The sequence below is a fragment of the Mus musculus genome, chromosome 11 (assembly GCF_000001635.26).
Source record: "Mus musculus strain C57BL/6J chromosome 11, GRCm38.p6 C57BL/6J".
NCBI classification, from domain to species: domain Eukaryota; kingdom Metazoa; phylum Chordata; class Mammalia; order Rodentia; family Muridae; genus Mus; species Mus musculus.
Genome location: NC_000077.6, coordinates 49,286,755 through 49,301,071, shown reverse-complemented (window position 1 = coordinate 49,301,071; position 14,317 = coordinate 49,286,755). Strand labels below are relative to the sequence as shown.

At 40.5% G+C, this 14,317-nt stretch overlaps 2 protein-coding genes across 3 annotated transcripts in view; both read right to left on the bottom strand.

The window, feature by feature from the left end:
- Positions 1-6,749: 6,749 nt before the first annotated feature.
- Positions 6,750-7,775, bottom strand: Olfr1392 (olfactory receptor 1392). Its single transcript, NM_146470.2, has one exon. The coding sequence runs from the start codon at positions 7,747-7,749 to the stop codon at positions 6,814-6,816; it is 936 nt and encodes a 311-aa protein (NP_666681.1). The 5' UTR covers positions 7,750-7,775; the 3' UTR covers positions 6,750-6,813.
- Positions 7,776-8,712: 937 nt separating this feature from the next.
- Positions 8,713-14,317, bottom strand: part of Olfr1393 (olfactory receptor 1393) — a 28,487-nt gene continuing 22,882 nt past the window's right edge. The window contains exon 6 of one of the 2 annotated variants that reach the window (XR_003949443.1): positions 8,713-8,731. The gene's annotated coding sequence lies outside the window, so the exon portion shown is untranslated. Of the gene's footprint in view, positions 8,732-8,993; positions 9,151-14,317 lie in introns of those variants that run through there. The other variant, XR_003949444.1, reaches the window with a different exon arrangement.

Genomic DNA, 14,317 nt, shown 5'->3' with positions numbered 1-14,317 from the left:
CAAATGCAAGGGCATCCACATTCATTAAAGAAACTTTAGTAAAGCTAAAAACACACATTGCACCACACACAATAATAGTGGGAGACTTCAACACCCTACTCTCATCAATGGACAGATCCTAGAAACAGAAACTAAACAGAGACAAAGTGAAGCTAACAGAAGTTATGAAACAAATGGTTTTAACTGATATCTATAGAACATTTTATCCTAAAACAAAAGGATATGCCTTTTTCTCAGCACCCAATGGTACTTTCTCCAAAATTGACCATTTAATCAGTCACAAAACAGGCCTCAACAGATACAAAAATATTGAAATTATCCCATGCAACCTATCAGATCACCACGGACTAGGGCTGATCCTCAATAACAACATAAATAATAGAAAGCGAACATTCACATGGGAGCTGAACAATACCCTACTCAACGATAATTTGGTCAAGGAAGAAATAAAGAAAGATATTAAAGACTTTTTAGAATTTAATGAAAATGAAGTCACAACATATCCAAACTTATGGGACAAAATTAAAGCAGTTCTAAGAGGAAAACTCATAGTTCTAATTGTCTCCAAAAATAATCTGGAGAGAGCATACATGAGCGGCTTGACAGCACAACTAAAAGCTCTAGAACAAAAAGTAGCAAATTCACCCAAGAAGATTAGATGGCAGGAAATAATCAAACTCATGGCTGAAATCAACCAAGTAGAAAAAAAGACCTATACAAAGAATCAAGAATCAACCAAACCAGGAGATGGTTCTTTGAGAAAGTCAACAAGATAGATAAAACTTTAGCCAGACTAACTAGAGGGCACAGGGACAGTATCCTAATTAACAAAATAAAAAATGAAAAGGGAGACATAACAATAGAACCTGAGGAAATCCAAATGATCATCAGATCCTACTACAAAAGGCTATACTCAACACAACTGGAAAACCTGGATGAAATGGACAATTTTCTAGACAGATAACAGGTATCAAAGTTAAATCAGGATCAGATTAATGATCTAAACAGTCCCATATCCCCTAAAGAAATAGAAACAGTCATTAATAGTCTCCCAACCAAAAACTGCATAGGACAAGATGGGTTTAGTGCAGAGTTCTATCAGACCTTCAAAGAGGACCTAATTCCAATACTCCTCAAACTATTCCACAAAATAGAAACAGAAGGTACTCTACCCAATTCATTATGTGAAACCACAATTACTCTGATACCTAACCACACAAAGACCCAACAAAGAAAGAGAACTTTAGATCAATTTCCCTAATGAATATTGATGCAAAAATACTCAATAAAATACTCGCAAACTGAATCCAAGAACACATCAAAAAGATCATCGATCATGATCAAGTAGGCTTCATCCCAGAGATGCAGGGATGGTTCAATATACAGAAATCCATCAACATATCCACTATATAAACAAACTAAAAGACAAAACCCACATGATCATCTCGTTAGATGCTGAGAAATCATTTGACAAAATCCAACACCCATTCATGATAAAAGTCTTGGAAAGATCAGGAATTCAAGGCCTATACCTAAACATAATAAAAGCAATATACAGCCAGCCAGTAGCCTACATCACACTAAATGGAGAGAAACTTGAAACAATCCCACTAAAATCAGGGACTAGACAAGGCTACCCACTCTCTCCCTTCCTATTTGATATATTAGGACTTGAAGTCCTAGCCAGAGCAGTTAGACAACAAAAGGAGATGAAAGGGATACAAATTGGAAAGAAATAAGTAAAATATAACTATTTGCAGATAATATGATTGTATATATAAGTGAGTCACAAATTTCCACCTGAGAAAAAACTTCAGTAAAGTAGCTGGATATAAAATTAACTCAAACAAATCAGTGGCCTTTCTCTACACAAAGGATAAACAGGCTGAGAAAGAAATTAGGAGAACAACACCCTTCACAATAGTCGCAAATAATATAAAATACTTTGGTGTGGCTCTAACTAAGGAAGTGAAAGATCTGTATGATAAGAACTTCAAGTCTCTGAAGAAAGAAATCAAAGAAGATCTCAGAAGATGGAAATATCTCCCATGCTCATGGATTGGCAGGATTAATATAGTAAAAATGACTATCTTGCCAAAAGCAATCAACAAATTCAATGCAATCCCCATCAAAGTTCCAACTCAATTCTTCACTGAGTTAGAAAGGGCAATTTGCAAATTCATCTGGAATAACAAAAAACCTAGGATAGCAAAAACTATTCTCAACAATAAATAACCTCTGGGGGAATCACCATGCCTGACCTCACGATGTACTACATAGCAATTGTTATAAAAAACTGCATGGTACTGATATAGTGACAGACAGGTAGATCAAGGGAATAGAATTGAAGACCCAGAAATGAACCCACACACCTATGGTCACTTGATCTTTGACAAAGGAGCTAAAACCATCCAGTGGAAAAAAGACAGCATTTTTAACAAATGGTGCTGGCTTGACTGGCGGTTATCAAGTAGAAGAATGCAAATTGATCCATTCTTATCTCCTGTACAAAACTAAAGTCTAAGTGGATCAAGGAACTCCACATAAAACCAGAGACACTGAAACTTATAGAGGAGAAAGTGGAAAAGAGCCTTGAAGATATGGGCACAGGGGAAAGATTCCTGAACAGAACAGCAATGGTCTGTGCTGTAAGATTAAGAATGGACAAAAGGGACTTCATAAAATTGCAAAGCTTCTGTAAGGCAAAGGACATTGTCAATAAGACAAAAAGGCCACCAACAGATTGGGAAAAGATCTTTACCTATCCTAAATCAGATAGGGGGCTAAAATCCAATATATATATAAAGAACTCAAGAAGTTGGACTTCAGAAAACCAAATAACCCTATTAAAAAATGGAGTACAGAGCTAAACAAAGAATTCTCTACTGAGGAATGCTGAATGGCTGAGAAACACCTGAAAAAATGTTCAACAACCTTAATCATCAGGGATATGCAAATCAAAACAATCCTGAGATTCCACCTCATACCAGTAAGAATGGCTAAGATCAAAACTCAGGCGACAGCAGATGCTGGTGAGGATTTGGAGAAAGAGAAACACTCCTCCATTGCTGGTGGGATTGAAAGTGGGTACAACCTCTCTGGAAATCAGTTTGTCAATTCCTTAGAAAATTGGACATAGTACTACCAAAAGATCCAGCAATACCACTCCTGGGCATATACCCAGAAGATGCTCAACTTGTAATAAGGACACATTCTCTACTATGTTCGTAGCAGTCTTATTTGTAATAACAAGAAGCTGTAAAGAACCCAGGTGTCCCTCAGCAGAGGAATGATACAGAAAATATGATACATTTACACGATGAATTACTAAGCAGCTATTAAAAACAATGAATTTATGAAATTCTTAGGCAAATGGATGGATCTGGAGGATATCATCCTGAGTGAGATAACCCAATCACAAAAGAACACACATGATATGCATTCACTGATAAGTGGATATTAGCCCAGAACCTCAGAATTCCCAAGATAGAATTTGCAAAACAGATGAAACTCAAGATGGAAGACCAAAATAAGGATACTTCCATCCTTCTTAGAATGGGGAACAAAATACCGTTGGAAGGAGTTACAGAGACAAAGTTCAGAGCAGAGACTGAAGCAATGGCCATGCAGAAACTACCCCACCTGGGGATCCATCCCATAAACAACCACCAAACCCAGATACTATTGCAGATGCCAACAAGAGCTAGTTGACAGGAGCCTGATATAGCTGTCTCCTGAGAGGCTCTGCCGGTGCCTGACTAATACAGAAGTGGATGCTCACATTCATCCATTAGACAGAGCCCAGAATCCCCAATGAAGTAGCTAGAGAAGTACTTAAGAAACTGAAGCGTTTTACAGCCCCTTAAGAAGAACAACAATATGAACTAACCAGTAACCCCAGAGCTCCCTGGGACTAAACAACCAATCAAAGAAAATATGTGGTGGGACTCGTGGCTCTAGTTGCATATGTAGCAGAGGATGGCCTAGTCGGTCATCAATTAAAGGCCCTTGGTCCTGTGAAGGTTCTATGCCCCAGTATAGGGGAATGTCTCTGCTATGAAGCAGGAGTGGGTGTGTTGGGGAACAGGGGAAGGGGGGAGAAGACAGGGTATTTTCAGAGGGGAAAGTGTGAAAGGGGATAACATTTGAAATGTAAATAAAGAAAATATCCAATTTTAAAAAAGGAAAAACAAAAAGAATGGATAGACACACATCTGCCAAAGAAAAGATTTACATAAACTCATTAAATAAGCTTGGATAGAAAAAAGAGAGAAAAGATGCTGCTATCATTTTCTTAAATAATATGATGTGAGTATCAAATTACCTTCTAACAATGTATGTGGTGTGTGTGTGTTTGTGTATATGTGTGTGTGTTTGTGTGTGTGTTTGTGTATATGTGTGTGTTTGTGTGTCTGTGTGTGTTTGTGTGTGTGTTTGTGTATATGTGTGTGTTTGTGTGTGTCTGTGTTTGTGTGTGTGTGTGTTTGTGTGTGTGTGTGTGTGTGTGTGTGTGTGTGTGTGTACTTATTGACGAACTACTATTAGCTTCAACTGCTCAGGGAGGGAGAATTCTCTTTGGACAAAAAATACAAAGCAAATTCATAAATGTCCAAGCTTCTGAAAAGACATGACTATGACTGTGGCATGGTGGAACAATAGGAAGTCACAAATGGAGAAAACAGCCATATCACCTCCTTCAAGGTTCATAGTCCTTTGGAGATGAGGGAACAGTAAGAATGTAAGCACCGAAAGAGAGGTAAGGTCTTCTTCAAGCTGTTTCTCCTATATTGAAAATTCCCTCTTTGACCATAGAGGAAAGTTCCTTAAGACTCAGAAAGTAAACAAAACTCACAAGTCTCAAGAAGTTTCTGAAACTTACAAGAATCCCAAAGGCCTTCCCGAAATTTACACTAGCAGAAACAACTACTTCAGAGAAGAGACTCTGGCTGGCTGGTTGAGATACCGGCCAGTAATGCAGAGTGGCCCAAAACTGTGGTTTTCCTGAGACACCACCTATACTCTGGTGACGCAGCTGCCTTTGAGTCATCCCCACCCCTGTGACTCAAAATCAAGTCCCTGATTTGCTAAGGTAGAGTTGGGTAAAATGACTTCTTTGATTTGTTGCTCTTAGGTTATAAGTGTTTTCTCTTATCTTCCCAGGGAAGGAAACAAGAAGAATTTTCAGGGTAAGAACTGTATTTTTTCATTGATAAACAAATTATACAAAATATAAATAAATCAAAAATTATGATGCTGTGTAATGATAATGATAAGTTATGATGAAACAGGATTCAGTTCACACAAAATTTATTACATTTACAAAAGTTTATTAACAAAGATGCCTGCATTTTTCCTTATAAAACCGCCATTTCAATGCATGGAAGTAAGCAATTTCACGGGATTCTGATAGTTGAATTAAACAGATGACGAGGAGTGAAATGGAACCCCAAATCAACTTTGAGATACCTGCTCAAATGATAAGTAGTAGCCTTTCCCTTTTTATGGTTAACTTTCTTACAAATATAGTTTTTCTATATTAATATTTGCATCTGGACATATGTAAAATATCAAAGTTTTGAATTTTTCTTTAGTCTACTAATCTTGCATCTGCCAGTATATTAGTTGTTGAGTTCTTGGAATGGTGTAAACTCATTTTCCCCATTCGCCTCACTGACAGGGAAGGAATCTGGCCAGTTTTTAAGGCAGATGCTAATAGTTCTGCTGGGAGAGATTTGTTGCTTGACTGCAGCAGAAATGTTTCTGCCTTCTTCTCTAAGATGGAAAATTAACCGATGATTCAAATTCACATGGTACACAGGGCAGCTCTGCTCACGATCTGCTTCTTTCTTTCACACAAATGAAAGCACTAAAGTAAGAGGCCTAGAAAACAGGGCTTAAGTTATGACTGATGTTAGACAAGGTGAGGATACATTAGGAAAGTGGGGTGATATCCTACATGGAGCTGAGGCTCCACACCCAAGCACATGCAGGTAACCCTACATACACCCAGGGGATTTAAGCTCTTTAAAAGTGCATAAAGGTGTGGCTGCAACGTTATGTTGAGCAACAGGAGAGAGATAGGAAGAAGGAATGGGGGTTGTATTTGATCAAAGTATAGTATCTGAATGTATGAATATTAAATTAAAAGTGAAAACACAAAAAGGAGAGATAATCAGAGTGAACTCAAGCCCTCTGCCTTGGGTCACAGCGTCCACTGTAGGACACAACATGGGGATCTGACTTTGAGTGCTGCCATTCATAATTTAAATTCCTCTGACACTCAGACTTGCCAAGAACCCAGCCCATTTTCACAGGTGCTCACAATCCACCTCTCCCAGGCTCCTTCTGTGCAAAGTTATATCTACGTCTGCATTTATCCTTGCTGAGCAGCAACGACAGACGGTAGCCCAGGGAGAAGATCCTCACTCCAGCTCCCAAACAAGGAAGGCATTAAAACCCTATGGCTGCTGGGGAATGTTTGGTTTGGTTTCAAGTTTTGTGATTTATTTGCTTTACACACACACACACACACACACACACACACACTTCTGTGTGGAGGACTTAATTGTGTCCTTCTACGATGTGGAATGCAGGCATCAAACTCAGATCCTCAGGGTTGGCCACAAGTGCCTTAATCCTCTGAGCATTTTGCCATCCTAGGTCTGGTTTTGTTGTTTGTTTTGTTTTGGTTTGCTGTTTGGTCTTCTATTTTTGTGGACAGTTACATGCATGTACATAACTAATTGTACTTGTTTTTCCCACTCATGGAACTACTCAGAATATGAAATGTTTTTACTGATCAGCATTTCCCTCCTACCCTGTGGCTGCAGCTCTTCCTAGTACCTTCCACAGAGCCCCCTTCATATCTTTGTTTCTCAGGGTATAGATCAGAGGGTTGAACATGGGGGTGATGATAGTATAAAAAAGGGCCACAAACTTCCCCTTGCTCTCAGAATAGCTGTCTTTGGGTTGTAAGTATGTGTAGGTGGCTGAGCCATAGAACAGAGAAACCACCAGGAGGTGGGAGCCACAAGTCCCAGCAGCCTTTCTGCGTGCAGCCACTGACTTGACCTTCAGCACCGCCCTAGCAATCTGTGCATAGGAGCCTAGAATGAGCATGGCAGGCACTGCAACAATCACTGCTCTGGCCACAAACATCTTGGCCTCTGTTCCTCCTGTGTCCTGGCAGGCCAACTTGAGGAAGACAGGCATCTCACAGAAGAAGTGATTCAGTCGATGTCCACAGAGTGGCATGGCCATCATGAGGCCTGTTTGAATCAGAGAGTTCAAGAAGCCTCCTACCCAGGAAGCAATAGCCAATGCCTGGCAGAGAACGGGGTGCATGATGTTCATGTAGTGCAGTGGACGACACACAGCAGCATAGCGGTCAAAAGCCATCACCACCAGGAGCACACTCTCTGTGGATCCCAGAGCAAGAGTTATGAAGAGCTGAGACACACACCCTCCATAGCTGATGGTCCTGTCTTGTCCATGGAGGTTGATGAGGAGCTGGGGCACGGTGCTGGTGGTGAAGCAGAGGTCCAGGAAGGAGAGGTGGCAGAGGAAGTAGTACATGGGGGTGTGCAGTTGAAGGTCCATTCGGGAGAGAGCGATGATGGCAGTGTTCCCAAAGAGAGTTAGGGAGTAGAAAATCAAAATATAAATAAAAAAGATGAGTTCTAGTGCAGGCCAGTCTGAGAAGCCCACCAAAATGAAGCCTTTACCCAAACTGATGTTGAAGCTTTCCATAGCCAAAGACAATTTAATGCATCTGATGAAGGAAATGGATTAAGACATTGTTCATAGCCTTCTTCACATAATCCTAAATAATTGATTTCATTATTCAATTTTGTTTTATCCAGTATTTTATTCCTATCTTCTCTTCTATAGACTGAACATCTCTGGTAGGAATTATGTCACTGTTCTTTGAACTATAAAGCAGCTATTTGTTCCAAGATTTTAGCCTGGCAGCTATCCAGTCTTGCTTTTGTTCCTTCATTTGATCTATTTGTTAGCTTGTTACAGATCTGAATCCAGGCTCAGGCAGATGGTGATCAGAATATTAACCCCTGGGTCCTCCTCGGCCTCCTTCTGCACCATGGATATTGTCTGTACACCCATTCTGGAGTCCCACTCACAGCTGCTGCCATCTGCCACAGAACACTGAGAAGTTTCATTTCTTTGGGGGGTAAAAAAAGCAAGAAATGAGTTCCGTGTGATGAGTAAAAACACTGCTCCTGCTTGACCTAGTTCTTCAACTAAAAATGTCTGCCATTCAATTCCACAGAAAGAGCGTTTTCTCCTCTCTATCTAAACCCTCTTTAAACTATATCTTGCTAGCTCCTTCTGCTCACTTGATGACATCCATGCTTACACGTGTCTGTCCCTCTAGGAGTTCCTGTGTAGTATAGGACAGGCCAAACTTAAAAATAAATATCAATGTTTATCACAAAAAATAATAATGACTAAACATTGTTACTGTCTTTTTGGTACTGAGGGTGACAAATGAGCACTGCCTTCATTTACGTTAATGAGGGCTATTAACTTCAACCATGGCTATTGAAATGTGCTTTTACCTTTTTATCTCATAAAAATGAGTTTCCGCTGGAGAGATGGCTCAGCGTGTAAGAGCACTGACTGCTCTTCCAAAGGTCCTGAGTTCAAATCCCAGAAACCACATGGTGGCTCACAACTCATCCATAATGAGATCTGACATCCTCTTCTGGTGTGTCTAAAGACAGAAACAGGGTACTTATTTATAATAATAAATATTTTTTAAAAAATTAGTTTCCTCTAAGCCTGCAGATTAACTGCTAACACACTGGTAAACAATGGAAGTATGATAGGCATAAAATCTCAAAGGTGGATACTTCTTATAAAATATGAATGAGATTATATGAAAGCATGCCAAAGAGAAAGAAAACAAAGATGAGATTCCAAAGTCTAGCCTATGATTAGTATGAAACGTTTTTGAATACTTAACTAGTTCCTTTTTCTGTCAAGTTTAACAAACCAGAATAATGTCATCAGTGGTCAATGCTGAACTCAAAGCCTTTAGCTCAGTATCATGTCCCCACAGATCAACTCTATCAGGGGCCAGCTGTGCCTCCGGCTCTGAAATATATGCTTCTGTGAGTCTTGGCTTATTACCTGTAAAAAATATGGTAGTAATAACTTGATCCAAGCAATTGTAGTTGTGGCTACATGAAATAAGATATCATGTATATTATCAAATTTGTTTATTCTCACTGTCATGCTGTTCTGCCTTCAACACTAACAGTGTTAACTCATGCAAATGAGGCTGCATAACTCACTCAGGATTGTATGTCCACCACTCACTGCAGTAGCTGGAAAATAACCATCAAAGAAAATTACTGATTGACCGAATGGATGGATGGATGGATGGATGGATGGATGGATGGATGGATGGATGAACGGTTGTATAAATGAATGTGTGTGTGCATTTGTAACCCTGGCACCGTGTCTGATGTATATGGATGTCTCAGCAATCTGCACTGTTCCTCGTCTATTAGCACTGGGTTTTTATTCACTCCTACTCGATCCTTCTAAACAATGATTTTATATCATGGCACGTAGAAATGAAAAACACATTTTCCTTTTTTAATTTTGTGTGAATGGGTGCTTTGTCTGCGTCTATGTATGGCACCCTGTATGTGCCTGGTGCTCACAGGGTCCAGAAGATGACACTGAATTTCTTAGGAACAGTATTATAGGCGATTCCCACCCAGAAGCTGGCAATCTGAACCCAGGTCCTCTGGAAAAACTACAAGCGCTCCTAACCACTGAGTCATCTCTTCAGGCCCTGTCTAATACATTTTCAACCAGCAAAGCTTAGTGCTATAATTTCAATATGATAAACAAATGAACAATGATCCAATATGGTAAAACTCAGAGCTTTATATCAGTGATGATCATTTTAATGAATGAAAATCATTGGGATAATTTTAAAGCAGGAGGCATGAAGCTTAATTTTTAATACTTGGTGGTAGCTAGCTACATGCTCTACCCAGGACTGGCAACACTCATGAGGAGCCAGGATTTAAACTGGCAGACCCAGAAGCTTATAACCCCCAAGCCCTAAAAACACTAGAGACTTTAGGTTTTGGAAGCCAGCCTTATAGATTTAGGATTGGGGAGCACCCCTGAAGCCACCTGCAAATGAGAATTTAGTTTTCACCTAGGGAGTCTCACTAGGGAAACAAACTATTAAGCAGTAGATGGCGGACAGGAAATGAACTCAACAGCATATTAGAAGGTTCCCTGCCTCACAGTGTCTTGTCAGGGCATTTTTAAATCTTATTTTTTATTTTAATCTTATTGGATGAACACATATTTTTTTCTAGCTTTTTACCAGACAGGTCCTTTGCAGATAGATAGATAGATAGATAGATAGATAGATAGATAGATAGATAGATAGATAGACAGATAGATATTATGGCTTCCAGGTTAGTGTTTTTAAGGGATTCCCGAGTGTGTAAATGAGCGGGCCTCTGTGTTTGTATCGATTTCATGTGCTTTTGGGGGGCTCTTTTCCTTCTGTTTGTTTTTTTCTACCCTATTTTCATGTGTTAGTTTTTGCTTCATCTTATTATGTATTATATTCAATTATTGTCCTTGAGAAGACTTTGTTTTCTAATAAGAAAGAAAATGCGGGTGGGTGGGGTGAGGGTGGGAAGGAGCTGGGAGGAGTAGAAGAAGAAAATCATAATCAGGAAATATGAGGTGCGAAAAAATAAGAGAGGAAAATACAACTCATGACTACAGATCCTGTGACTGGAAGCTTAGTGCTCTGGGCTTTACCACCAGTGGCCAGGAGGGAATTCTGACAGCAGCCACCAAGAGGATGTCCTCTGCTCAAGAAAGCTAGGGACCAGAGAAGGTCTAACAGCTGTCTATTGGGGATTTTAATTTCCCCAGCATCCAACATCTTCCCTATTTAAAATAAAAACAAACATAAAAAGTCTGTTTACCACATTTATACAAGGAACACTAAACAAACCCAGCAGAGTGTGTGTGTGTGTGTGTGTGTGTGTGTGTGTGTGTGTGTGTGTGTGTAAAACAGTAATGAAAGGATAAGAGATCATGAACTGCAGAGGGAGCATGGGTGGAAGACGCTGGCATGAAGGAGAGATGGAAATGCTATAGGTGCATCACTCACTGATGAAAATCTCAAAAAATACAAATTAACAAGGAGCAAATATTTTTAGTTTGTGTTCACAATTGAGGCTTACTGTTAACCTTAACAGCACTCTACTCTTGGATCATTTTATCTGTCTCAATCACAGTTGAAAAATGGTAATAATGGAAGATAGTGAGGTTGCAAAACTTTTAACAAGGTCACAAGAATGTAGATGGCAAACCCAAACAGCCAAATTAACTCTAAGAGAGAAAAACAAAGTCAGATGTGTCACACTTCCAAGTACATTACAGAGAAACAGTAACTTTAAAACCAGTAAAGAACACAGAGAGCACTGGGAGGGAAGAGAGAGCCAGGCACAAATCTGAACACACAGCCAACTGCTGCTCCAAGGGTGGCAGGAGGACACAAAGAACATAGGAGAGTCTCTCATGCAAGCAGGGCTGGGAAAGATGCATTTACACAGCAAAGATAAAGCTACCACTGTCGAACACCCTTCACAAAGCTCAGCGCAATGATGACAAAGCCCTTGAAAAACATCATGGAGCCAACTGAGGGACACTGTGTAAGAGGAATAAGCAGCCAGAATTAAAAGAAAACTTGTATACCCTCACTGGTATACACAACATGAAGGAATAATATGATAATGTAAGAGAATAAACTATGACTGCTGCAAATGCAGCGGAGGTGACAGGGAGAGGCTGCAGGGCACAGGGTACAAAGGGAAAGATGCACAGGGTTTTAAAGTGTCTCAAAGCCTAACAGAAGAGACTATCTCTGCCATAATATCGAGAGGAAGAGCGAGAGGAGTAGAGAAAGGGGTGGGGGGGCGAATCAATGCAGGGCACTGTGTGTTAACTTGCACAATCATAACCCTGTTCAAAGTCACCTCTGATCTCATGTACTTGTTCACATCACCCAAGTGTGCACCAGCATTGTTCAGCACACTTTACATGCCGCCCAGAGGAGATCACAGTTCTCCATCAGGAGAGAACTTTTTCTCAGTGGAACATGGTGATGGAGCAGATGGGGTTGACGCAGGTGACACCTGGTTTGTATGGGTAGAGTGTCACAGTATAGCCTGCACCACACAAGAGACTTTATCACCTCCATGACACACACAAGAAGGATGTGAGCTGAATGTCAACTGTGCTGAGAAACACTTTAGAGACAGGCTTGCTGTTCTCAGCTGAGATGGCACTTTACTGTAAGACCACCTAAGGCACTGCACCTTCACACAGACTGTCCCATCCAACCCAATTTCTGATTTAATTATGTGCCTGCACCACCATTCTAGAGCTTCCAGAGAGTGCTGCTGTGTCTAGCGTGTTTGCAATGATCACTTTAGGATGCAGAAGAGCTGTCACATGTAAGCAGCAGAAAGGTCCCCAACTCTGCAGACATTCTCCTGCACCAGCATTCAGAGGCTCACAGAAAAGCACTGTAGCCCTCTTCCTTAGGAAAGAGAACCGGAACATGGGGGGCAAGAAGCACCATACACTCCAGGAGATGATTTCTCACCACTCCTACATCATGTTGCTTTCCCTCTCTCTGTCCAATCAAAACCTTGATGCCTACATGCCCAGTTGGGAGTCTTTATTTATTTCTTGTATTTTTGAAATTATAATATAATCACTTCAGTCTCCTCTTCCCTTTTCTCCCTCCAAACCTTCCCAGGTACTCATCCTTGCTCTCTTTAAAACTCATGGCTTCGTTTTTCTTCATTAATTGTTGTTGCATGCAAATATACATTTATGTAGAATATATTCCTAAATATAATGCTTGGTCTGTATACTGCCACTTGTAGGTCTGTTTTGAAGTGTTGGACACCCAGTTAGATTTTTTTATTATTGTTGGATGTTTCCCTGTACTTCTTAGGTCCCAGGACCCTGCTGAGAATGGATGATCTTCAGATGTGTAAGTCTGAGATCAGCTGAAGTGTCCTCTTAAATCTCTCATAAGAATGATGTCAAGATGTATCAAAAGATGGCCTAGTCGGCCATCACTGGAAAGAGAGGCCCATTGGACACGCAAACTTTATATGCCCCAGTACAGGGGAACGCCAGGACCAAAAAGGGGAAGTGGGTGGGTAGGGGAGTGGGGGTGGGTGGGTATGGGGGACTTTTGGTATAGCATTGGAAATGTAAATGAGCTAAATACCTAATAAAAAATGGAAAAAAGAAAAAAGAAAAAAAATGATGTCAAGGACACCCTGTGCTCTTCACAGGTGATCTCTCCCTTCCTGCATTTCACAAACTCCCACAGCTTCAGCACCATCCACTGCATGGAGGACATGTTACTAATACCTCATAGTGTTACTCCACCCTCCCCTGGGATCCTGACTGAAATTGCTCGCATCCACTTGTACCTAGCACAGAAAGAAGACCTCAGCATAAACAATTCTCTTGAGTCTGTCTCTTTTCTGGAATGGCTGCCCACTACTCCATCTGTGTTCATCTTTGGGATTCTGGTAAATTCCACACAGTAAAAGCTACATCTCACAAGCCAGGAGTGTGAGCCTCAGAGTAGATCCAACTCTAGACAAAACTGAGTGGGCAAATGTGCTGCACTAGGCTTTATATAAATAGCTCTAGTCCACACGGCTGAGGAGGGGGAGACAGCTCTCATGACAGGATCATACAATAATCTCCAGGCTCCTTCCAAAGGACCGTCCTCCAGGACCTGAAGAAGACAACTGTGCTAAGTAAACATTACTGGACCCCACAATTCTCCAATAGAGATAGGAGCTGCAAAATGACCCAAATCTCACTGCAGCAAAGGGAGAACACAATGTCAGGCTGATATAACCTGCTCCTGGCAGGCCCTGAGTAGCCATCTAAGATTAGCAGGGGATCCTTCAATATTTCCTTTTTTAAAAAAAGTATTCTATCCAATGCTTCTGTGCCACTCCAAGGACTATACTAACCAGTCATCTAAAGACATCCTGGATGAGCAATGAGTGCTTTCATGGAACATTTGAATGTTCAGTGAAAACAAACAAACAAACAAACAAACAAAACAGGATGCTTACTAATGGGTGTGTGCCGGCTTTTATACAAGTTAGAAAATTTTCAAAGAGTAAAGATTGTAAACTTTTTTTGTTCTTTTCCACGGGGCAGAATGAAGACCACGGCCTGAAATGTGATAAAGGTCAAACAG